At 39.7% G+C, this 19,487-nt stretch overlaps 1 protein-coding gene across 1 annotated transcript in view; it reads right to left on the bottom strand.

The window, feature by feature from the left end:
- The window catches only part of thsd7a (thrombospondin type 1 domain containing 7A), an 86,339-nt gene that overhangs the window by 44,438 nt on the left and 22,414 nt on the right, over positions 1–19,487 (bottom strand). Inside the window, exons 2-5 of the mRNA XM_023345187.1 lie at positions 15,566–16,754; positions 12,843–13,091; positions 12,181–12,362; positions 6,302–6,457 (exon numbers count right to left, since the gene is read on the bottom strand). Coding sequence (XP_023200955.1) covers positions 6,302–6,457; positions 12,181–12,362; positions 12,843–13,091; positions 15,566–16,754 — 1,776 coding nt within the window. The remainder of the gene's footprint in view (positions 1–6,301; positions 6,458–12,180; positions 12,363–12,842; positions 13,092–15,565; positions 16,755–19,487) is intronic.

The following is a 19,487-nucleotide window of genomic DNA, read 5'->3' as shown; positions in this document are numbered from 1 at the left end:
TCCACATCAGTGGTCCACTTGCACCAAATCTAGTATCTTTTTGTCAAACTGATAATGACCTTATGTAAAATGTAAAAATGTAGTTTTTTACATTCCTGAGTTTGTTCACTTCATTGACATACTAATTATAGAAGTGTTTGGTGTGTAAAGCTGCATACATTTAAGTAAACTCACATCACCAGATATCAAATTTAACATAACATAACATCACAATTATTTTGCATCTAGTCTGCCAATAACAAATCCCTGGTCTGTCCTTAGAGCAAATATGCCATATTTTTACTCTGCATCCATTTATTTATTAAACCTTGCCCTGTTTATCCATTCTAACTATTTTTTTTCTGTAGCAGCACCCTATTTTTTCAACTTTTTTTCAACAAATCTGTAGTGTTTATAAGCACCCTGACTGACAAATTTTTGTCTCCTACTGTTAATAGTTTGGCTGAATGTTAAACAGAAATCCAGTTAGAAAGAATTCTAATTCATGCATATCATTGTTTTATATAATTGTGCAAACTTTAAATCATTTGCATATTTGTTTCTAGAGTACGTGTTGATCAAGGGATGGAAAACATGGAAGTTGTACAACACATGTTCATGGTTCATGGGAATGGAGGAAGCAGCTACATTTCTGGAATGTAGACGCAGAATTTCAGACAGTGAAATGAGCCAGTTGAATTTGAGGGGGCTGAAATTGTTGCGTTTGAATTTTGAAAAGTTGAATTTTTTTGTATGCCAAATATTTTTTAACACTGAAAAGTTAAACTGGAAAACAGCAATTGAAAATGCATTCAATTTGAAATAGCAATGTGAATATTTTAGCTTGAAGTTAAATTAACAAATTAAATCCCAACCATGCAGAAATAATGACAATGATTTTTTTCAGGTTAAAAATGTATTCTGAATATATTTTAACACTGAAAGAGTAAGTGCAAACATGCATTAAAATTTCAGTGCCATTTTTAATTCAAATCCTGGTGACACATATTGACTTCCATAACCCAACCAGGTCAAAGATTATAAACCCCTCCTGTCTGTCAGTGAGTGAGGACATACAGCAATGATACAAAATCTAATATGCTCCATGACAATGACATGACTCACATTAATTCAGTGACTGACACATGCAGCTTCAAAAAACATTATAAACCTAAAACAGAGTAAAAATGTAAGAATTTCTCCTCTATGAGCGCTCCAGTGTTTCACTCATTAAAACCATTTTCATCCAAAAATGGCAAACTTTCATTACAGTTCATTAATTCAGTTGAATTTCTCACATTTGTGCTGCTTAAGGCAAGACATTCCAGAGTCAAGTCCTCAGGATGCTCCTTCCACCCTAGCCAAGGTCAACCCCCCGTATTTCACACTCCTGCTCCTGTCAGATAAGGCAGCAACCCCCTGGAGTACTTGTGGGGTACAGGTTCTATTTCATTTTTTTGTCTTCCTTTGAAAATCCTTTATTTAATCAGCAGGTCAGCTGGACATGAACCATCCTGTGTCTGCACTCACTGACAGAAGTGTTATCTGATGGAGGATGGGTGGTGTGGAGGGGGGAGTGAGGGAGCTTTGTTTGGAGAAAAATGAGGCTCAGGGTCTGGGAAATTCAATTTAGGGCTCATTCTCTAGCTATCTGCAGGGGGTTTAATGATTTGCATGGCTGAAAGATAGCAACACAACACATGCTTCCATTGATAGAGACCTAGGGGCTTCATTTTCAGTCGACACATACATGAATACAATCACAGTTAATGTACATTGCCAGGCAACAAAATAAGAAATAGTTAAAAGGATGAAAAGGTTAACTGAGTTTGATACAACTGAAGAATTAGCTTCTTCTTAGCTTCTAAAACCCTTTAAATTCTCATGTTGTTGGAAACAGGAAACTAAAAATGATCAAACATAGAGCACAGACTTAAAGCCCACAAACAATCATTGGGTGTGCTGGAAAATAAGGAAAATTAAACATTTTTATCAACAAAAAGTTGTAGAAAAGCTCATTTAAAGCTAAAGGTTAGCTGTATGCAAATAAACATTTTAACACTCCATACAAGAACAAAGAACTTGACATACATAGAAGCTGTGTTCTTTTATTACATGTGGTTATAACAAGAACAACGTTATTTTTGGACAGGAAATTTAAGGCTTTACAAGAACTCAAGTGGAAGTTTCTCCTAAAGCAGCATTTGTATGTAGTAGTTGTGGAACACCAAACAAGAAGAACATTCTGCCCGGAGTCTGTCTATAGAACAAGCTGTAAGAAATTCCAAACTAGAGGTGCATGAATAGAATGATTCCTGGGAGATGGCATGAGCTCTAAAAATGATACCTGGGCAAATGATTGTTGAAATCACAACAAATAGATTTTAAAAAATGAGCTAGTCTGTTCTCTAATTGTTTTAGTGTTTCACGGAATCCACTTTGCTAGGCTTTTCCTTAGACATATTGACAGAAAAAACATGGTAGGCTTCCTAGTGTGAACTCATAACTCCAATTCTTCTGTTTTCAAACAAAGAAAATGTTTTTAATATTAAATGTTCCCACATATTCCTGTGCAATGTGCGTATTCTGTGAACCACGTGGACTCCACCCACAGTGGCAGTGCACTGCTGAGATGTCTTAGTCAAGCAAGAACTCAAGTGGCAATCACATTTTTCTTATAAAAATTCCTTGATTTCCCCCAATCCTAATGGTTACTAGCAAGTTTACAGAGCTAGTTGGGTGCCTGACCCTGTTTCTTCTCCACCAAGTCAGTCACTGCACACCCGTTAGTGTAGCACAAAGTGGCAGGGTGGCTGATACACTAATTTTCAACCTCGTAGCTTGGTGTCACTGAAAAAACAGTTGGGTAGAAAACGCAGTTTCCCGCCAAGCAGTTTACTGAGTATGCATAAGCGGTCACAAAAATGTATCTTTGTGTGAAAGTGTTCAGTGGATGTCCACTATGAGTTCACATTGAGTTCGCTTTGAGAACGCATGGACCTCTGCAGAGTGAGGAACACCTGAGTATGTGGGAGCCTACATCTTTTCTGGCACAATCGTATGGGACTGCTGGCATTATCATTGCTTCTCAATGCATTTAGCTAATTCACAGCTGCTACATATGCACTAATTTATACTTAATTGTGCACAATCATTGAAAAAAATATGTTCTCTGTTACTTGTTATTTAAGGAATGTTTTATCAGTAGGTACTGTTAGCTGGCATCTATTCAAACTTTGACGTTTTCAGAAATCCTCACAGCTCTAAGATGGCTCCTAATACCAATCCTGGTTGGGCTGGAAATTTTGTTTTACTTTCACTCAATGATCAGGACGGGGAATGGCATCAAAGCACATTTTTCATGTGTTCTGTTACTTTCCTTAGATATACAACTTTACACTTTACTCATTAATACTCATGTTGTTCAAATCTGTATTGTGTTTCTACGGGAGTGATTTCATTGAATCTGCTTCGATTGGATGGAAGTGGACTGAACTGATATTGACCTGATCACTATGGACAGATTTGAATTTATAATTGGATATGAACTGGGCCATTTTATCTTATAAACTGCCATGACATAATTAAATTAATAAAAAATTCTATCAAAATAATTATATTAACAGATGTTTTCTGGAGCTTCGTATTTAAATGCAAAACTCCAGAGATTTTAATAATCATCCCACCTGCCAGAACAGTAGTGAAATAATCTCACTCTCAGGTATGTAATGTGTAAGCAGAAGCAGTGAAGGTTGTGTGGTCCAGCATTTTTGGTTATATGGTGTTAAATTTTAATTTCCTATTCCATTCCCACTGACCTGCTCAGTCTTCACTTTCATGTCTTTTTTCTAGTATTTGTTGCTTGTTATTCATGTGTTTATTTTGTACGTTAGGTTTGTATTTTGAGCAGATTGATGTGCTCTTATTTAGTTTACGCTCATCTTTGTGTTTCCTTATTGGTAGCTGTTTTGGTTCCGTCATCTGTTACTATTAGTTTTCCTCAGTTGTTGCAGCTCCCACCTGCGACAGTTTCATCCCTAATCAACTTACCTGTTTCTCCTTCCAGTAATCAATCTTCTGAGTAAATATTCTTCTGCTTTTCATATGGTTGTATGCCATTGTCTCAAAAGAAATTAGGTGTTTTATTCCTCCTCTTTTGTCGTGCTTTTATAAAATAGAGCTGGAAATAAACCTAACTAAATAAAGCTTGTAGGATGTAGAACACTTCCTTTGATCAAAGTGCATGTCCAACCTTACATAGTTATGTAAAGCTGGCCTCCTGCTTTAAATGTTTTTTTTTTTCATTTTTTAAAGTTTTAACATTCAAAGATGCAACTTGACTTACAATAATACATGAAACTGCTTCTTCTTCAAAGGTTTAGGAGCTAGTCCTAGTGCAGCCAGTAGGAAACACTTTTATTTTATGTCTCTGTGGTATTTGGAGCAAGGCTACACAGACATGAAAGTCTTTGTGAGTGTGTGTTTGCATGGTGGGGTAGGCGTGCATGTGTGCGTGTGTCTGGGTGTACGTGCGCACACACACTTGTGTGTGTTGTCTTTGCAAAAGGAACAGTGCTTGACAGTGAAAGTAAGAAGTGGCACAGTGAGCAATTGGATCCATCATTAGGATGCATGGAAGAGAATTTTCTACCATCTCTTTCATTTAAAGCACTTCATTAAAGCAGAGTCAACATGCATTAGTCATGGTAGATGCTGTAGCTTCAGGGGGTAATTATGGCTGGAGAGGCAATGCTTCCAGAATCATGCAGTCTGTCATTATTGGAAGATTTTTAGAATGGAGAGTCAAATTTTACACAAAGAATAGGCCTAACAATCAACAGTCCTGGAATGTGTGTCTGTGGGTGTTTGGGGTGAGCTTGTCTACGTCACATAACTGGGTAAGCTGCAGAGTTCAAACATGGTTAGAATCTCCTTTATTGACTCCTATTTGTCAGATAAACAGTCTTGGGCTGATGGTTGCTTTTCATTAGCAATGAAAAGCAACCTATATGCTCTATAGGTTTCCCAGGTTAACATGTTAAAGTATGTATCTCATAAATCATTCAGTCCCTCCCACTGTGAAGTAAATCTATCTCTGTTTTCTCCTGCTGAACAGTCATTCTGTGCCATTCCTGGCCCCCTCAGCCAAAAGTCTTATTTTATCTGCAAAATTATGAAGAAATCTCAAGACTCATTAGACTCAACCCACTCACTTCTTGAAGCACCAGCAGTTTTCATAAAGGTTAGATGAAAATAAGTTATTTTTGGTAGACACAGTTGTGGCAATGCAAATAAAAGGAGCATACCACCACTGGACTGTTAGAAGGCATATGGCACTCTCTCCAGCTGAGCGTATAACAGGTGTGAGGAGGATTAAACTGCGCTTCCTCATAGACAGTAATACTCTAGGGAGTCCAAATCAAGATATTAGCCAGTCATATTTGTGCCATGGAAGCATAATTAAGACTGCTGTTTTAAATGTGAGCAGTAGGGAACAGATTCCGTCTTCGGGAGGTGTGTGTCCCTGTAGCTTGGCCATTCCTTCCTGCGGTATTCCACTTGATTAGAATTTGAACCGGGCCAATCAGCGAACAGAAGGAGAAGTAGTGAGCGATGATGTTGACTTTCTGCTCTGTTTTACAATTGTAGTATTTCTGTACTTTTAGCAATGACAGTGGAGAAAGTGAACAAAGATGTTCAGTCCATGTTGGCCACTCTTCCATGTATTGCATTAATATTATCAGCCGTCTGGTTCGGCATGCCACTTCTCTCTTTGCAGTGGAGGATGGTTGTTTACAGAGTAGGCAATTTCTGGTAAGCTTCTTAGCGTCAAACTGGTAAATTACATGTTAAGGCCAAATGTCAGCCATTTGGTAAAATTTAAAACCTTAATAGAGTCTATGCCTCCAGGAAGCAATCATTTCTCAACAGCTGAGAGTCCAGACCTTTTGGAAGAAGCAAACAGTGTAGGAGAAGGGGCTGGTTTTTACCAGGCTGGTGTCCCATTTCATCTGGCGTAAAAGTAACACCACAACTCAGAAAAAGAACATGATACCAACTGTAAAACACGGTGGTGATAATGTGATAATCTGGGGTTGTATTGATTTCAGAACCTGAAATACTTGCTGTGATAAATGGAAGCATGAATTCTGCTGTCTACAAAACAAATCCTAAAGGAGAATGTTCCACCATGTGTTAGTGGTCACTAACACATGGCCTCCAGCTGAACCATAATGCATTGTGGCTTCCACAGTGAGGTTTCATTCTAAGAAGATGTGGTACACTACACCCCTCCAATCAAAGTTACCCAGTAATTTCTTACCTTTCTTAGTGGTTTGGTCTTGACAGTTCTCATAAGTGCAAGGTCCCCAAGCGCTCCACAAAGACACCTCACACTCCACAGGGCAGCTGATATGGCAGAGCTGTGTGGTATTCGGAGGAAGCCCCAAACACAGTTCACTGTCCACTGGCCGCAAACCTATGGAGAAATACAAACGATGAATGAACTAGCAGTAGTTGTGCAAACTCAATTACAGAAACAAAAGCACATCAGAAAAGAAATATAACAGCAAAAAATATAAATATTATGACTAATCATTGAGGCATTCTGACAAATATAAATTAGTCTATCAACTGTACTTTCATACCAGCGTTAGATTGTCTTTTTTCTTTGTGTATTTCAGATACAGCCAGGTGTCGCTGACTCTCTGCAAGGTCGCCAGACTGATGAATTATTCAAGCTGTGCAACAACAGCATTCAGCTTCATTCACATGCAAATTGCCATCCCCAAAGGTGTGTCCTTTAATAGTGACACTTAAGCATGTGTACATGTCATGTGTCCTTTAAACCACATGTAATGCTATAGAAGGTAATAAGTTAAATCAAGTAAAATGGTTGGTTGCTCTTTTATTACCATCAAAACAAATGTCCCATTTCTTTACATCCTCCCATGGTTACTGCCATACTGTAACTGCACAGCCAAGAAGTGTTTGGTTTCTGAATTACTGTAAGCTCCTACTGCGACAAACTGGTGACCTGTCCAGGGTGACCCCGCCTCTCGTCCAAAATGTTCGCTGGAGATAGGCACCAGCACCCCTCCTGACCCCACTAGGGACAAGGGTGTAAGAAAATGTATTGATGGATGTAAGCTTCTAACATTCTAGTACATCAAGTGATCTGACCTCAGTTTCTTGTGCTATAAAAAAATAAACTCAGTTCTAATTAAATCAATCAGACGTTATGCAGGGAGAATAAAGGACTATGTTTTCTAACAGTCTCATGCAAGAAAATATTTTTACATTAATATCTATTTGCATAGTGCCAGATCTATGGTCATAAAGATTTGTCTTTTAAACTAATGGTTAGTATGGAATTTTCAACCCCAACTCCAATGAAGTTGAGACTTTGTGTAAAACATAAAGAAAAAAATTATGATAAGTTGCAAGTCCTTTTCAACCTATATTCAATTGTATCCATTACAAGGGCATAATGTTTAATGCTCAATCTGAAAAATTTAATTGTTTTATGGAAATAGTCACGTTTTTGTATTTTGATGACTGCAACATATTCTAAAATAGTTGAGACAAGGACATATTTATCACTGTGTTCCATCATCATTCCTTATAACAACACTCAATAAGTCTTTTGGGAGCCAAGGAAACTAATTGTTGAGTTTTTTTCCCCATTCTTGCTCGATGTAGAACGTCACTTGTTCAACAGTCCGGGGTCTCTGTTCTTGTGTTTTGCGCTCCACACACTTTCAATGAGGGACAGGTCTGGACTGCTGGCAGGCCAGTCTAGTTCCAGCACACTAGAACTGGAACTAGTGTGCTGGTTGCTGCAGGCTGCAGGCCTGTACCAGACTGACTTGCGGTCTGGTACAGGATGTCATACAGGATGTGGTAACATGTTGAAAAGATTATCTACTATTGTAGATTCCTTATCAGAAACCATAACTCAAAGCTAAATGTGAGCATTTTTATTATAGACACAAATGTTGAATTGAACCAGTAAAATTACATTTTTTGTCAAAATGTGAAGGGTTGTGGAAAGTCAAACATTCCTCCCAAAATTTTCTTCATTAATAATGTTAAAGCAACAATAGCCCCTTTGTTCATCTGTACAACTGTGAAGTCTAACAAGCTTCTTCCCAACCTAGCACCAGCAGATTAATGGACACTTCCTCACAGACTGCCCTTGCTCTGGTATCTTCATGCCAGATGGTGTGCATTCCCATGTGCTGTGCTTCCAGACACAAATTAGGGAGCCGAGAGGCCGCCTCCGTGAGCCACCTGCCAAAAATATCCTGGTGCCCAGCTCTGTTCCAGCTGAGGACTCATGGCATCACAGTGGCACAGCTGCTTTCCAGCATGTCATTTAATATATCATATCAACTAGGATGCGCATTGATAAGAGTGTGTCCATACACATTCATATGAAATTCGTTTCCATAACTCGGTTCACTAAATAAAATGCATTGTGTAAATTATTTACCACAGAGTGATGTTTTCAAGCATTTATTTATAGTAATTATGGTGATTTTTCACTTTACAGTTAATGAAAATATGCCATTTAAAATTTGAATATTAGATTGGCCCAATAAAAATAAATTTTAAATGCAGAAATGTGTCCCTAATGACAAGTTAAATTCAATTCAGACTATATAGCACTAATTCATGAAACGTCATCTCAAGAAATTAAAGACACTCAATATTTTGTGTCAAAACATCCTGCATGCACCTCACATCTCCTGCCTCAACGACTACCGGCCAGTGGCACTAACCCCTGTGGTGACGAAGTGTTTTGAAAAACTGGTCCGGGGTCACATCACAGCACTTCTCCCTCCTGGCTTTGACCACCACCAGTTCGCCTACAGAACCAACAGATCCACAGAGGACGCTGTAATTCACGGCCCTCCATGCTGCTCTGTCACATCTGAAGCAGCAGGGGAGCTATGTGCGGATGCTCTTTGTAAACTACAGCTCTGCTTTTAATACCATCCTCCCTCACAGACTGGTGGACAAATTGGGGGACCTGGGCCTCCCTCACTCCACCTGCATGTGGATTCTGAGCTTACTGACCAACCGACAGCAGAGAGTTAGGGTGGGAAAACATACATCCACTGCCCTCAGCCTTAGTACTGGCTCTCCACAGGGCTGTGTGCTGAGCCCCCTGCTCTATTGTCTGTACACATACGACTGCACCTCTGCCCACCACAGCAACACCATCATCAAGTTTGCTGATGACACCACAGTGGTGGGGCTCATCTCAGGAGGCAACAAGTCCGCCTACAGGGGTGCAGTGGAGCGGCTGTTGCAGTGGTGCAGGGAGAACAATCTGCTCCTCAACAACTCAAAGACAATAATAGATTACAGGAGGAATAAAACGGACATTACACCACTAACCATTGGGGGAAAATGTGTGGAGAGGGTAGCTGATTTCCGTTTCCTGGGGGTCCACATTGAGCAGGGCCTCACATGGAACATGAACACCTTCGAGCTGATAAAAAAGGCCCAGCAAAGACTGTACTTCCTGAGGGTTCTCAGGAGGAACAACATCAAGGAGAAGCTGCTGGTGTCCTTCTACAAGTGCTCCATAGAGAGCATACTGACTTACTGTATCTGCGTATGGTATAACAGCAGCACTACAGCTCAAAGGAAAGCTCTCCAAAGGGTTGTGAATACAGCCCAAAAAATCATTGGCTGCCCTCTCCCCTCACTGGAGGACCTGCACAGCGACCGCTGTCTAAGAAAAGCACAACACATCACAAAGGACACTTCTTACCCCGGACATTCTCTGTTCACACCGCTGCCTTCAGGCAGAAGATACAGAGCAACCAGAACAAGAACCAACCGTCTCAGAGGCAGTTTCTACCCGATAGCAATAACAAAACTAAATGCAATCAAAAGCAACCATTAATCATCATAGATGAACACAGTGAGTGTGTTGCCTTATGGGTGTTGTGTGTCCCGCTGCCATTTGCATTGCGTTCGTATTGGTTTGGGTTAGGTTTGTGCTGGTTTTGTGCATTTTGGGGATACACTCATGTGGATCAGGTGTAGAGATAGTTTTGTACACTCTGATAACATTCTGCAGGTGCTCCTGGAGTTAAAAACGATTAAGTGTGCTAACATTTTCTCAAACTGTGAAACAGCTTACAAATGAAAGAAGACTTGAATTATTTGACAAATTTATGTATGAAAGAGCCACAATAACGATCTTATAAAATAACATAAAAGTCCCTGTGAGAGTGCTGAATATCCAAGGAGTCAATAATGAGAATTGTGTATTCATGACACCTAAACATTTGAGAAGGAAAATGGTTTAAAACAGGTTTGGTAGGTCCATGTTTAGTTTCAGCAATGATCAGTCGGGCTTTCTGTTCTCTTATTCGGCAGACTAAGGAGGACAAGCCTTTACAACATTCAAATAATGAATGAATGAATCAGTTGTCATTTTTCCTTTAGGTGTCAAAACACCTTTAGATAAGCAAATTGTCACTTTTGTGGAAATATTCAAAGTAAGGTTAGGTTGCAGAATTCTATTACTTGTGAAACCTTGGCTGTGGAAAGAACAAAGGGAAGAACTACAAATTTCTGCTTCAAACAGTTCTAGGAAATTATTAGATTGTTGTATTTATGCATTTAACACTCATCATCAATTGGGCAATTTCAGTCTAAAAGACATTTAACCACTTTCAGACTATTGAAACTGGCGGATGAAGGAGAGCCTGTAATGTTTGAAAAGTGTCTTGAAAATGAGAAAGGAAACATTTAGGATAAAGATGCTGCTCTATTTATTGCTTGGTATGACCAAATACTACCTGACATGATTCCATACATGGTGACAGGGAAAATGACAGACTGAAGGGAGGATGATGAACGTGAGCAGTAGAGCTGGCAGAGACACTTTATCCCACCTACACTCTTCACTCCTCCTTTTTCTTTTATATCTTCCTTTGACTCTGTTTCTTTTTGGCTATTGCTTAAAGCAGAATCTATTGAATTTTTACATCTCTGAATGCCTTCATTATTATCTTCTTGCTTCTACCTAAAAACAATCTCCATGACAACCACAAAAAAAATAGTATCTTGTTATGGTATGTCGACTTAGGCAGCAGTAAGGAATAAAACCCAGGAAGTTGCCCGCCTCTGTTAACAGAATCAGCACCGTTAATTCTTGGCATGGAAGGCTGAAAACGAGCCACTGGTTGTGAGCATAAGATCTGAATAATCTCAGCAACAGATGCCAGTTTCACCAGCCAGATGGACGGAGACTTACTGTGTCAATGCTGGATAAAAATGGGCAAGCTTCCAGGCCACTTCCAGCTCTGTGTGTTCAGCACACCATTGATTTACTGGAAAATTTCAATTTCAGTGCTTTCTTCACTGCACTGCACGCAACTCAAAATGCAAATGAATGATAATGTGGACACTATTTTAATTCCCTGTCCTACATGTGTCCAAAGAGATGAGCCATCGTTGCTAAGCTCATCTGTAACACAGTTTGTACATGTAATTTAAAACTGGTTTTAGTTTTTAGCTAATTTATTTCAAAATATTTGTGAAGCAGGACCTCTACAGCATCACATTTTTGCTCAACTATAAAGTTGTCTAGTCTTGTTCTATTTGTTCTGTAAAACACTGGTAACCAGTCTACAGTACACCAGGATGCAGTTCAGATATCTTGATGTTTTATTTCTCTGCAGTTCAGTGAAAACTCATTCAGATTGGCTTGAAAGCATCAACATTAAATAATAGAATAAACTCTGGGTCTTCACTGATCCATTTCTAAAAGATGACCATGCTTTGATTTAACCATTTCATTGCATGGCTGTACTTACACCCCGTCACAGTGCTCACAAGTTCTTTCCAGGATTGTTCTTTAACTACACCCACTAACTCCACCAGCCTGCTTGTCCAATGGAAGAAAATACATCCTAATGCTGCTACCTTCATGTTTCATGCTGCAGACTGTGTGATAGGTTTCTACCACCCAAAGTGTTTTACTTTTAGGTCTAAGAGTTTGCTGTGTATGTTAACACTGCAGTGTCCCCTTCATGACTTCTGGAAAACTTTAAATGAGATGGTTTTCTTGTGTTTAGAAGGCACAGTATCTAAAGTGTTTAGAATACCACACAGCAGAATTAACTGAATATAACATGTTGAGGACCATAGGCTCCAAAAAATTAAGGGAGTTACCTTCTCTACTCCTCAGTGAACTGAGATTAGGTGGAGCAACAGCACTGGCCTGCACACAGTAGACCTCGCGTGTCTGGATTCCCCCTCCACACAAGCCTGTCAGGTTTCCACGCCGACGATCCTGCTGGCTCAGCAGCATGTCCACCCTACACTCTGTCCACTCTGTTGTTTTCCAGGTGTAGCTGATGACACATGAAGGCAGATGAAGAGTCAGATTGAGATCACATTAGCCTAAGCTTCATGTGACCAAACACAAAACTGTAAGAAGAAAAAAACACATTTATTTGATGCCACAAAATATATATTCTATGTTAGAACATGCTGCTGAGATGGACAGAGTCTGTGGCATATTAAAAACAGGCATTATGTTTTTCATTAGTAACATAACTTAAGCCCAAAATTATTTATATTCCTGGCAGATTTTGACATAAGTTCCTTTTTATCTTAGTCAGTAGAGCAAAGAAATCTTTTAACTCATATTTTAATTAGTCTTTGATGATGATCTCCAAGTCTTTGAGTTGGAAGGCCCAGGATCCATCATTTTAATCTTTAGAACCCTCCACAGATTTTCAGGTTCAAGTAAGCACTCTGGCTGATGCTCCATAATGTTATTACTTCTGGTCAGAAGACACAGGTTGTAAAATGAAAAGTTGTTCACTCACACAGTGCATGGAGGAACCGCTCCGTCCTGGGGGCTGCACGGCTCTTTTTCTTCAAGTTCTGGGCACTCCACTCCTCCACCGATTGGGAATTGGCTCACTTTCCTACTGCGACTGCGCTCCCCTTTCGCCCCATTGGGGTCGTAGCACTGCTTGGAGCAAGCTGACCATCCAGACCACTCAGTCACATCACAGTCTCTGGGAATCACGCAGGCCTGAAAGGTCACTGGCAGCATCTCCTGAGAACAAAGGCTGCAGAACGAGACAATGGTCAATTTTGATTAGGTGCTGCTGGTTATAAGAACACAACACATGATGTTAAGGTGTTGTTCAGGTCAACTGAATGACATTTATTTTAAAAAACGACAACAACCAGTTAAATTTGTAGTGATTTGGATTTTCTGTGTGTTTATTTGGGTTCCTGTGTTCTGTTGAGTCTGTGTTGTCCCGTGGAGCCCTTGATTGAGTACAGCTGTTCCTCGTTTCCCCTGATTGTCTCCCTGTGTATTTAAACCCACCTGTGTTGTTCCTTGTGAGGTCCTTGTCTTATCAAGTCTGTTGTCAGTTGTTTGAACCAGTTGCTCCCAGTGTTGAGCCATTAACCTTCTGCTCATCTGTGCTGCCTGGATTATTGTGCTTGTTCTTCATTAAATTCATAATTTCTCAATCTACAATCTGGGTCCATCTCATCTTCCTCAACACCTCTTCACCGCAAATCGTGACAAAATTCTTGCGTCTGCATCTTTTCTCTGTTCCCTCTTCGGTTCTGCTTAGTTAAATTGTTTGCAGAATCAGTTGTGATTTTCATTTTTCAAACCCTTTTTTTGTGAAAGGGATGACCATCCCTTTCACAAAATATAAAATGATCTGTATTTATGGTGCAACAGCTACAGACAGTAGAGGAAATATGTTCATGTTTCTAGTTTCAGTCAAAATATGAAATAAATAGTCTGATGGTATTCTGACCCCCACGCTAGATAACCTTGATCCTGTGCTATTTCCAACATAATACAGTCAATAGGTGTAACTAAGCCTCTTTAAAGCTTTCAGCCATCTGTCTATACAGTAGGAGGCTGAGAATGAGAAAATGTCTGTGGTTTCTATTCTTTCAGACATAAGAAAATCTGTGGTAGGGCCATGGCTGTCTTAGGATGGAGTTGATTGTGCTCACTGGCCTCTTTTAGAGTGGAGCGAGCCCACAGACAGAATAAGGCCATTCATGTGGTGTCAGTGAGCATGGCTGTCTGACACCACATAAAATTCAAATGATGAATGAGTTTAAGGGGATGTTAAAGTTGAGCTTGGCACAACTTTCATTAAGATGCTGTAATACTGCCTGTAGTGTGAATGAATGTCATAAAATACTATTAAACATTCAAAATTTTGGACACACCCTAAACCCGCAGATACCAGATTTTGCGCCCTCTATCATACCATCTTTGAATGTTTAGACTAACTGTAGGAATGCTGAGTCTGCATTCTGCCATGAGAATGAAAATAATCGTACACAGAAAAATCATTCTTTCTAAAATAACAGACTTTGCAGAATGTAAATGGCTTGAAATCCGGTAGTTAATACAACTATTTCTGTAGAGTTGGTGCCTTAACTGTAATTCAGTGCTGAATACCGACTCTCACTGGAGTAACAATTACCAGCAAGAGCTAGAATTAATTTATAGATATAAACTACCTGATAAAAATGACAGACTTTGTTAACTATACAAGAGTTACCCTTCTATTAATACTATCAGGTATAAATTTAATTTGTCTGAATTTGCATAACTTCCCCCTGGCTCTGATTGGTGGTTTTTGCCTGGAAGTGGCTCATTTCTGCAGATGGCTATAGTAACACTGGGAGGAGGTGGAGGAGCTTGATATGTTTTTTTGGGGGGGGGGGGCGGCGGGGGGGGGTCACAGATTATGTGTTTTATATTATACTGTTGCAACATGGCAGTTGTGTAAAAAACATTTTTTTGTAAAACGTACATATTGCAGCTTTAATGGCTGAAAATGAATCTTGATCATAATATTTAAAGAAGTCCAGCCTTTAAACATCCCCAAAAAACGCAAACTAATTTGTTGTATGAGAAATTATTTGTAACACCCTAAGAAGAAGGTGTCAGAACATGTAATACTTCTTTTTTGATTTCCATCCATCCATTTTTTTATGCCCATCTCAAGCTTTCAGAGTTAAGGGAAGCTGAAGCTTTTCCTAACAGTGATTCTACAAGTTAAGGTCCCTGGCCTACCCAGGATGTCAGCTCTTTACAGGACAAATCAGGGACACACCATGCATGCACCCTACCCAGTGATCTATCACAAATGATTGTGGACTGTAAGAGGAAGCTGGGGAACCCAGAGAGTACTCACAATCCACCAACACAACAGAGAAAGTTCACAAAGAAAGACCCCAACCCAGAATTTGAATTCAGGACCATGTTATATGCTGGACATAGTATTCTGTGCCCTGGGTTATTGTTTACTTGTGCTATTTCTACCTGTGTTTGTTAATAGCTGGTAACACTGCTAACAATGCTAACATTGCCTGTGATGTCATCAACCCACCTCCGGAGATTTTCATTTGTGTTTCTCGCAGCTACAAAAACTTTAAAATTTAAATTTTGGTTTATTCCAAACAAGACAAGATTCTCTAGCAAGAGAAATGAAACAGGACCTATACAGATGCACATGCTTACAGAAAAAAATGACATTCTAATCATTTGTACCTCAAAGCTTCAATGGTCCCACTCTTGTGAACACAGGTCACTTCTCTGGTTTGGTAGCCAACTTGCAGATCCCAGAATTTTCCTCCTGGGCGGTTCTGGCGATTCTTGTTCCTCTTCTTTTTGATTAGCTCTCTGGTCTCTGGGTCTTTTGTTTTCCCCTTTTCCCTTAATCTTCCTTTGCCTTTTTCTCTCATTTTCTCTTTTTTTGCCTTGTTTTTTATCTTTTTCTGTCTTTTGGGTCGGTCTGCCTGTCTGAATGTCTTGCCCTGTTTTCTGTTTGCTCTGACCAATTTTCTGTTGCTCAAAGATGGTTTGTTGCCATTTTTGGACATTTTCTCCTCACCTTCTGTGGACTTTATGTCCTTTTCTTGGTACTGTTTTTCATCATCTCTCATCTTTTTTCTTTCTTTCATGGACTGTTTGCTGTCTTCTCTGGCCTGTTTGTCACCTCCTCTGGATGGTGTTTCACCATCTCTTGGCTGTTTGCTGCCCTCTTTAGCAGATTTGTCACTTTCTCTAGATCTCTTGTTGCTCTCCTTGGGTGGTTTTTCAGCTTGTCTGGCTATCCTTGGCAAAGGTACAGAACAGGAGCCCCATGGTCCAACTCTGAGGCTGTAAAGGTTTTCCTCTCCCTCACACAGGCCAGGCTGACACGTCTGAAATTCAGTCAAATTTGGACAGGCAGACCCACCAAACAGTGGTGGTGCCAGAACAAAGCGTATCCGATTCCGTAAGCCAATCCCACATGTTTTAGAACATGAAGTCCACGGGCTGAACTCAGACACCACACAGTCCCGAGGACACGCTATGAGACAGGCCTGTTCCTGCCTTGGTTTAGGTTCAAAGTATTCACAAATTACGTCCTCCGCAGGCTCGCCATCAGATTTCTGAACACAGCCCACTTCCCGTGTCTGAATGCCCTCCTCTCCCCGTGTGCACACTGTTGGCCGCTGCAACCCAGCACTGCGCATCATCACTGGGACACACTGGTTCCAAGCACCCAGCTGCCATTCGTACAGATCTTTGTGCCAGTCACACACTCTGAAGCAGCTCTGCTGGTTGTCTGGCCTCTCTGACTGGTCACAGTTTGTATGGAGGGTGGTCCAGCCTTCAGAATGGGCGCACCATACTGCTCTGCTCTGGCTGCCGCCAGGTCCACACTCACTTCCCATACATCGACCCCAAGGACCTGCACAAATGAAGGCAAGAACAGTCAGCGATACGTTAGAGAGAGCGATCATAGCTTTTGCAAAGCAAAGAGAAGATTAGTTATATGTGTTTTTGAGATATAGAATAGAAAACTTAATTTAATTCCTCATCTGCTATCCAAAGAGATCAGATGTTACACAAGCGGTCAACATAATGCAGCACTTGTTCTTTGGGGATACTTTAGTTCACATTAGTTCACCAGAGTTCCAATCAGTTTTGGATTATTAAAAGTTCTGACCAGATTCCATGCAGGAAGACGCTACTCACTAAGAAAATTCAAACACTAATTAAATTGCAAAAGTGATTAAAATTATGTTAATTTGTGTTAAATAGAGTTAGTCTTTAACAACTAAGCCATTACCTTTGAAGGTAGTATGAACAAAGCAATTAAAATAGAAATATCAAGCAGCAGTTTGCAAATGTAAGCTTTTCTAAGCTGTGATTTGGGGTTTTACTCAACAAGGCCGCAAACCAATGAACGTGTACCAGAAGGCTGCAGCTGCAAGCAGAGAGTTTGGATCAATACAAATCAATAGAGGTGGAAAAGAACTGGCCAAATAAAAAAGACAGCTGCAGCCTCAGACCTGGCAATGCTCAGTGGCACTTCTTCCCCTCCTTCAGTGAGAATGAGGAAATAATTCACATAATAATTCAATTCAATTCAAAAATACTTTATTACTCCCAAAGGAAAAATAAATGTTGTTGTAGCTCATTAATTCAGATTCTTCAAAGAGTTATTGAAAATGGTGATGACTGTTGGCAGGTAAGATTTCTTCTATCGGTCTGTATTACAGAAGTCTCTGATTTCTACGATTCCAAAACATTCTTCTCATCAATTGTAGTTTTACATTTAACTTATTACACCTCAGGCCGTAGGTAAGTCATATGATAAAAATTAGCAGTGAACTAAAGTTGTAAATAAAACTACTGATAAAAGTTAATGCTATAAGAAGCAATCTGTGCTGCACTTTTTAGCCATATCCAACTCTGTTTAAAGTGGAACACTTTTAAAGTCCTGAAGAATTACTTCTCAAGATATTATTGTTTCAGGAGCAGGCAGGTGTTCACCATCATTTCTAAATATGACACAGTTATTCCCTAGCTACTCATAAGAGTTAAAATTAACCTACTTACAGAAATATAAGGAACCATACAGACAAAAGACATTCCATATTTCCACTAAAGCAGTATTATTCTGTCAGAGCATCCAGCGCAGCAGTGAATGGATTAAAGGCCTGTTAGACCAAGCTGAGAGAAAAGATAATTATGAAATGATATCATACTTATATAAAACTATCAGGACACTCAAAGATGCTTTATATGGAATCTGACATTCCCATTCACACACACAATAACACACTGATGATGGCAAGCTAATGGACAGTAGCCACAGAAGCGAGGCCATCGGCCCAAGGTGGGTGAAGTGTCTTGCCCAAGGACACAACAACAGAGGGATCAGGGATCAACCCAGCGACCCACCAATCACAGGGTGAAGTCTTACCATCGTCATCATCATCACCCCAAAAGAATTTGGGTCAACCATCTGGTGGTTCTGGTATGCCCTGTTAACCAAACCCAAAATGAGAAGTACTCATGAAGACAGAGATGGCAACTTGGAAAACCTACAGATCAATTCCACTTCTTTTTGAATGAACTTTAGAAACCTAACATAATGCTGCCAGTAATGTTTTCTCATCTTTTTGTCACCTAGACTGCTGCATGAACTCATCAATTTCTTGAAATTTAAAGGGAAATAGAGAGAAGCAGAGCAGGAACATTTCTTCATTCTTTTTAAAAATACTTTACTCTACATGACGAAAATAAAATCTGAACAATGTATATTTATATATGGGTTTTTGTATTCCTCTATGCAGCTGCCAGACCTCCCACCTGATCATCTGTACTGGTTTCAGTTGGTGAAACTGTTAGACCAAGCTGAGTGAAACGCTGCCTCTGTCTTGATATTTACAGAGATAAATACTTTTAGCTTTTAGATATAAAGGTGAAAGAAATGAAAGATGGCAGCAGGCAAGCTATATTCCGGTGCTGAACACATCAGTGATAAAAAGACTGAAAAGGTCGGGAGCAAAAGAAATTATCTGAACTGACAGACACCCTCATTCATTCAGGGAAAGTTTTGTGTGTTTTGTTACAATGAGACAGAATGACTGGTTTCAGCTGTAAGTAGCATCAAGAGTGGAGTAAAAAGTCTACAGGCAGTTCCAACCATCACTTAATGTAAGCACTGAGTAGAGGTCAGCAGAGAGAACGCCTCAGAAGTGTATTAGACAGCCTAAGTGCTTGTTGGGACTGCATGATGTGATGGGTGATGCTGTGTGTGAAACAAACACTCCATCCATGGAAGATTTATGGGTTCTATGAAGGCCTGAACCTCTACTCATAATGATCATTTTTTAAAAACAGCCAGGATTTACCTCTAAAGAGTATTTCAGTCGCTTTACTTGATCTGCATTGATATTCCATCATTTTTCCATCATACTATGTGGAACACAGTTCAAGACCAATAAACTGACAAAGAAACAAATGAAAACAGAAACTATCAATTCCCTCACTTGTTCCCATCTTTGGGTTTTCTTTCATAACCATTAACAATTTGGCTCACATATAGTTTACAGTATACCTACTGTAATTTATTTTTTCAAGGATCAGCATTGTTGCAAACAGAGAAGACTAAATTATACACAAGCAAGAA

This window comes from Xiphophorus maculatus, chromosome 13, assembly GCF_002775205.1.
Source record: "Xiphophorus maculatus strain JP 163 A chromosome 13, X_maculatus-5.0-male, whole genome shotgun sequence".
Lineage (NCBI taxonomy): Eukaryota > Metazoa > Chordata > Actinopteri > Cyprinodontiformes > Poeciliidae > Xiphophorus > Xiphophorus maculatus.
This window is presented reverse-complemented; position numbering and strand designations above follow the sequence as displayed.